The sequence below is a fragment of the Nicotiana tabacum genome, chromosome 7 (genome assembly GCF_000715075.1).
Source record: "Nicotiana tabacum cultivar K326 chromosome 7, ASM71507v2, whole genome shotgun sequence".
NCBI classification, from domain to species: domain Eukaryota; kingdom Viridiplantae; phylum Streptophyta; class Magnoliopsida; order Solanales; family Solanaceae; genus Nicotiana; species Nicotiana tabacum.
The window spans coordinates 93,217,280-93,224,790 of record NC_134086.1 but is presented as its reverse complement, the minus strand read 5'-3'; the positions used below and the strand labels follow the sequence as shown (position 1 = coordinate 93,224,790).

General features: G+C 33.7%; 1 protein-coding gene across 1 annotated transcript; it reads left to right on the top strand.

Moving 5' to 3' along the window:
* The first annotated feature begins 2,309 nt into the window (after positions 1-2,309).
* LOC107815510 (ras-related protein RABH1b) lies at positions 2,310-6,517 on the top strand. Its single transcript, XM_016641098.2, has 7 exons — positions 2,310-2,725; positions 3,862-3,932; positions 4,525-4,613; positions 4,759-4,870; positions 5,439-5,529; positions 5,728-5,881; positions 6,160-6,517. Exons 1-6 carry the CDS (start codon positions 2,609-2,611, stop codon positions 5,872-5,874), a joined length of 627 nt encoding a protein of 208 aa, XP_016496584.1. The 5' UTR covers positions 2,310-2,608; the 3' UTR covers positions 5,875-5,881; positions 6,160-6,517.
* The last annotated feature ends 994 nt before the right edge of the window (positions 6,518-7,511 follow it).

The window sequence follows — 7,511 nt, the reverse complement described above, 5'->3', positions numbered from 1 at the left end:
CTTAATTGTTTATCATATTTCCCCCTCATGTTAGAAAAACTAAATTGTTTCCTCGACTTTGAGAACCATCTTTGTGCGTTATGGTATTAATCAAAATATACCCTACACGTCAATAATAATAAGATGAAATTATTTGGTTCCTGACCCTAAACCACTTGTGAGGAGAGAAATAATATACTTTGGTATATGACATATATCAAATTGATATAGATAACTTTGTTCTCATAAACAATTGTTTAGCTATTAAGTGGAGACACTCAATAATTATTTTATTAAACCAGCTGTTATAAACCAACTTATCAAGATGAACTATCTTGAATAAAAAATATGGAAATTATGCTCTAAATCAAATTATTGAGCAAGTTACCTCGTAAACACCATGTTGCGGATTAATAAGAATCGCACATGTAACCATCTCATAGATGCATCTTATGTGGTATACATGACATGTGAATGAGCCCATATTCACATATTATATTTCCAGCATTCATGAGATTCAATCACAATTTTAATTGGTTTATTAATTAATAAGAACAACATAAGAGAATTCGAACAGAATTTTCTAGTTCTTTAATATTTACCCATGTGAATTCTCTTTTATTTTTTCACATCATACTTAAATTATCATGGCTAAACCAATTATGCCAACTGAATAAATTATCAATATTGATAAAGTTCAGATTTACACCATGATGTGTGCAATTATCAATAAACTCCAAGTTTATTATGATATGAGTTTTTATATCAATAAATATCCACTTTATTGTGGTATTCTTTTATTTGTGTAGTACAAACTGAAAAATCAAGCGGGTAATTTTTCACATACATATTATCTTGCTACAATTTGTAGTAATAGAAGATATTAAAAATTTTCTTTATTAATATAACGAATTGCTTTCGTGAATACTTTAGAAACTCAATTAAGTTACTTTGAGACTTACTACAACGCAATGCCTTATTGATAATCAATTTTATTCATCCAAAATAGTAATAATTGGCTCTTTCAGAGCTTTCAATTAATTTGGTACTACCACATATTCATCAATATTTTTATGGTGAATATCTTTTTTAAAAGTTATACCATTACGGTCATGGTCAGAATTCTATACAAGATCTGTTCCTTGCATTACTGTTGCCCTTAATAATTACATCGCCAAAATATTTTGGTGTACAATAGGTATGTGACCAATGACCATTCATGCAATAATAATGATATTATTTTCTTATTTCCCCTCAAACCTCATTCTAGAGGTGAGTGTGGTATATTCACTACCACTAGTACGTTCATATTCGTCAAAGAATGAATATGTATTCATAAATCACATGTTGTCACATTCACATCATGAATGGACATAATCATCTAATATGTGCTTTACAAAATCTCATGTCAAATCGATGACAAATATTACTTTCACAAAGTGAATGATTATTTTGAGAATTCTTATTATTCTCATTACCACAATGATGATGATTACAATTTCGTCTATTGCTACGTCCACATCCATTGATACATTCATAGTAATAATTTTGTCTTCTTTTAGACTTATCACATACTGCTATCACATTCTCTTAAGGGAATGAGAATGAAACAAATTCAATGGAATGAGTTTTCAATTCTTGCCCACAATCATACATGAATTTGATCATGGCAAGGCATAGAAATTTTACTACTTTGGGTGGTTATAATTTCTTTCAATTTCCATTAGTGTTACAATAAAAAATTATCGTCTTTGCTTGTATTTAAAATCAAATTATAGAATGTTAAGAATTTAAAAGAGAAAAATAAAGTAAAATACTTACCTTAAATCCGAAATTTAATCATGAATGAAGTTCTTGGAACAATTGACAATCATTATGCTCAATCCCAAGGCTTTACTTAATTTGTTAGAGTCTCGTGCTGATAACGTGTTATAAAACAATAAAAGAAGAAAAAGTTTATTACAGAAAAAAGTAGAGAGAGAATTCTTATTGATTTGGGATGAATTATAATTGAATAGAACCCCTCTATTTATAGGGAAAAAGTGACTTAACCATTAAGTAAAATCCCTAAAATCTCTCTAAATTATAGACATTCACCTTAAATACAATTCTATTTATAACAAGATTCTAATATTAAAAATAAGATAGATTACTACTACAAGTAAAAGTAATCTAATGGTGTAAAATTTAAAGTAAATATTAGTTAAACTCTTTTACAACTTGAAAATCAGAGGCGATTTCAAAAAAGAAATAGTACAAAATAGAAAAAAGAAGAACATGAATACAAGGAATCTATAAAAAATTTATTTTACGAAAGCCAGCAAATCGCACCGCAAATGTCATGTGCCAAATTCAAGTAATGCAACCATGTTACGGAACACAGACTGCGTGTTTCGCCGAAGCCCAACCCTCTTCAAAACACTTATCACGCGCTCTGCTACCTCCCCATATAAAACACACACACACACACTCTTAATTTCTCTCGCTAAACCCACGAATCCATACTCCCATTCGCTTTCTCCGTGATCATTTTCCGGCGAGATCTCTGATACTCCGTCGGAAAATCCTGATCGGATCCGCTATCTCTGAACTGCGATTCAATTGGCGATTTCGAAAGATCCGATTAGATATGGCTCCAGTTTCGGCTCTTGCGAAGTACAAGCTCGTCTTCTTAGGAGATCAATCTGTCGGCAAAACCAGTATTATCACGCGATTCATGTATGATAAATTCGATAACACTTATCAGGTATACACTTTTTCTGCTTCATTATTCATGTGATTCGTTAACCTCTTTTTTCTGGGGATCTGCTTCTTAATTACATTTGTCTTCTGCTTGTTGTTAGCGATATTTAGTTTGCTCTATAAGGACTTGATGATCTTCTTTTTGTTAGAGTTTTTATTTGTGCTACTATCAACTTTTGCGGTTCGCTTTGTTCCTGATTCAGTATACGCTTAGCTTTGACATTAACATTGGAAGGTTAGTCTTTCGAGCATCACTTGATAAATTTATGCATAGTAGAATCAGAGAGTAGGTGAAGACATGTTATTCTTACTAGGATTCTATATAGAGGTTGAATTTTTCTAATCTCGTTTAGAATGGTGCTGTATAGTATGGTTTATCTGAAACAGATCTGAATGTCGGATACCCTTGCATCTGAAAATAATGCTTTTATATCTGGAACATATCTGAGTGTGCATTTCGTGAGCAAGTGATTGTTCAATATCTTTATCTATAACACACATTTATTGCTACTTGTATGCATCATATGCTTATACTGAGAGGCATGTGCACTGCCATGCATTCGGTAATATATATTTCACACCATGCATTGTTGGTCATATTATTTGTTAGAGTGTAGTACAAAAGTATAGGTTATTTGTCTGTTTTCAAATTTTGAGTGGAGTACGTTGCTCTCTTTAAGTTGGTTTCCTTAATGACTGATAGGTTTTGCAGCGTTGAATGTGAAGTAATCAACTCCTCTGTTATACAAGTATTGGAAATATACACTTCAGCATTCAGCAGTGGGATAGAGAAATTGTTCCTAGTTTATTGCTTGTCATGCCATATTTCTCGGTCTCTAAATAATCTGAAAAGCAGCTTTTTCTTCCTTGCACATCGTTGACAAGATAATGTATCACAGTCTTAAACCTTGGCAGTTAATGACTTGCTTTACCTTTTTCGTGATTTGCCGACTTTTAGACTATGATTAGAACAACCTCAATTTCCATGCTTTGATGGAATAGCTTTTGTGTTCTCTTTTTGATTGTGAAACTGCTCGTAACCTTGATTTTCTAGTCCCTGCTACGCTTCTTCTAGTGAAGTATTTCAATTTGAAGAATAATCTTTCTTCTCATCCTCATTTTACTTAATTTCTTGTTCAGGCTACAATTGGTATTGACTTCCTGTCTAAGACTATGTACCTTGAAGATCGTACAGTACGATTGCAGCTATGGTAAGATATGCTTCTTGATGAGACAATACCTGCTCTTCAAGCTCTAATTAGCATAAACGCTATTTATAACATTCTTAATACGTCACCTTGTGCCATTTTGTAAAGGAGAAATAGCATAAATCTATTCAACGTAAGACAATTATCAGTACAATGTGATGTCTTGAGTTCCCTATTCAATAAAAAGTGATGTAGCCCCTTGGTTTTATGGGTTGTTAACATATATCAGGAGATGGCAATTGGTTAGTTTATATTTTCTTGCTAAAACAGATTTATTTAGTGATGCCTTCAGATATGCTGATCTTGCTTCAGTTTTCTGGCGGAGAAAGAGAGATCCTAATGTTTAATTCTATCCCTCCTATTGGGTTATCAGTAATCGTCAAATTCCTAGACATATTTTTGAAAATAACCTGGCCTGACAAAGCATTCTTCTCTAGCTAGTTCTTGGTAATAAATTTCCTTTGACCTGTTTTCATTGATTGGGAAAAAATTTCACTTTTGCTAGGCTTCTTGTTTGGTTCACTTGATGCTGGGTGTAGCAGTCAATTTACATTTTAAAGTGCTCTTAGATTTGCTTTTTGTGATACCTTTTCAGGGATACTGCAGGTCAAGAGAGATTTAGGAGTCTCATACCAAGCTATATTAGGGACTCCTCTGTTGCTGTCATTGTGTTTGATGTTGCAAGTATGTTACTTTTCGATATTATGCAGTTTTTTCTTGATCATACTCAATTTATGTGTAATCCTTACTTATAGATGCTTACTTGGAAAAGAATTACATAGATGATATATCCCTTGCTAAAGTGACTTTGTACTTTTAATGATTCCAGGCAGGCAGTCCTTCTTAAATACTTCAAAGTGGATTGAGGAGGTTCGAACTGAGAGGGGCAGCGATGTTATTATTGTCCTTGTTGGTAACAAAACTGATCTAGTTGACAAAAGGTAGCCATAACTATTTCATTCTTGTTTTTCCTTTTTCTTTCTGGAGGGTATGGGGGGGGGGGGGTAAGAGAGGCTTTGTTTGAGACCAGTGATGTGTAATCTTTACCTTCCTTTATGTACTCTTATCACACATCTCATTCAATTTACTGACCTTTTCTTACTGCATTTTTGGCTACGTGATGTCAAGGTCTCTACTAAAGATCCTTAACGTTCTTACCTATCTTGTTCTCTGTGTCTACCTCATGGAGTGATAAAGTAATTGTCATTTTTTTGTATATGCTACAAATTCCACTTTATGTGAAGAAAAAGGAGATAGTTGTAGTGAGAATCATGGTCCATTATGTTTAAGCTCCCTCCAGATTTACACCAGAGCTAAGGGAATGTTTTAGGGTATGCCCATCTTTTGCTCCTTGCAAAGTGTAGTGTGTGCCTAAGGAAATGGTTAAATATTTGTGAGCTTTGTGTTGTGTTGTCTGCTACTGGAGTTTTGTGCTGTTATGAGTAGTTTATTATTGCTATAGTAATGGCAGAATTCTCACGCGCTCGTTGGTCCTGTGACAAATTGCAGGCAAGTTTCAATCGAGGAAGGAGAAGCAAAAGCTCGCGAACTAAATGTGATGTTCATTGAAACCAGTGCAAAGGCCGGCTTCAATATTAAAGTAAGTAATGTTAGCTTTACACTTGGCTTCAATAAAATGTGAGAAAGCTTATCTTTCATTGGGAGACTACAATCTGCATCATTTGTGCTGTCATGCTAAGAAAATCAGGCTTTGATGTTTTCAAGTTATTGTTGTGAACTGTTTATTATTGCACCCACTTGCTATTTTGTTGCTGATAGTGCATAATCAACCTTGCAGCCTCTTTTTAGAAAAATCGCAGCAGCATTGCCAGGAATGGAAACACTGTCTTCAGCTAAGCAAGAAGACATGGTTGATGTCAACCTCAAGTCAAGCAACCCAAATGCATCCCAATCACAACCACAGTCAGGAGGATGTGCTTGTTAATTTAATGGTTTGCAATTCTATAGCTTTCAACTCAAGTTCTTACATTTTGTTTTCCATAACAAATGTGTCTGTAAATTTCTTTCGACTTTCGAAACATTTGAGTACTTTGAGTTTTGTTATTTGTTAAAGTTGGATACAGGAGGTTGTCGTCCTAGTTGAGTAAGACCTAGCATGTGTCACTTATTTGTATTAGTCTCTAGACCTATGCAATTTAGCAGTTCTCCTTTTGGGGAACAACTCTTCTAAGTGCATACTATCAGTTGATTCATTGTGGTTCTTTAATAGGAAATTTTGGTTGGACGTGCTTAAGTGATGGTTGAACAGGATGTAGCTTTGCTAGTACAATACTACTCTGGCTGTGACATACTTTTCTGCAGATCATTTTCTAACCTTGCGCGAAAATTTGTGTATGGTTGAATTAGATGGTACTATAAAAGCAGCTACATTATACTTTCTCATAAGTTTGTACTTCTCGCTGGAATGTAGACCAAATCCCAATTTGTCACTTTGAGTTATCTAAGAGTAAATAGTTCTGTGTTCCTCTGCCAACGTTGTAACAGGAGGGTACTTGTTCTTATTGATTTATACTTCTCATGTTCTGAGGTATTGTAGCATCATTTGTTAATCTCAAGCCTTTGCTTTACATTTATCAATCAGTTTCAGAGTGCTAGTAATCTTGAATGCGGGTTAGTTTATTGGACTATGATTTATGTAATATCCTCGATTGATTAGGAAAATTCTGTTTCTACGTTCTGTCATGTGATAAGAGCACCCTTCTTACTACGCCGTTTGAACGAAATGCAGCCCAAAATCTAGCCCATTATCCTTTGACTGATTCTGTGAATAGCAACTGGATTGCCGTGGTGTTATTGATCACCACTTGCTATATTCGGGAATCGAGAACCTATTCCACGAGATGTTTGTTATTACTTCACTAAAGAAGACAAATAGTAGTTGTGATAGAAAAGAAAAAGGAAATTACGTACGAACATATTCCAAGCCAGTGTTCCACAAGATATTTCGAATGCAGCGAAACTATTGATACGGTTAAAAAGAAAATTTTCAAATTGATAGTACGTCTTATTTTGTTTCTGTAATTTTTGGCAAAGGAAAGGAGCGCTTTTGTTTCCGGCTTGTGAAAAGAGTATCCCGGTTCAAAATGTGCATCACTAACGCCTACTAAGTCTACAACATTTGATTCCCTACATAAAACTCTAAATTAAAGATAGAACAATTTATGCGTTAATAATATTTGCATAACTTGTGTAAGAATTCGTGCTTGTTTTATGTGTGATAGCATGTGAAAATTGAAATCAATCCGTGTGTTACTGTTAGCAAAGCACCTCAAATTACATTAATACTTTTAAATAATAGCTTCTTGTACTGTATGGACTATGTAGTAGTAAGAATTCTTGATTAATTTTTACTATGTTTTATATGATTCGGAGTTTTTCTTTTTTCTGTGCGTGTGTATACATACATATACACACTAATTAGTGACACTTCACGTTAACTTTAGTGTCATAATTATTATTATTCACCACATAATTCAGTCTTATTATTTATTGTCGTCATTATACAGTAATTTTTTATAATAAGTTTTGTATAACTAGTCTTTGCACCAAACATCAAGCCTT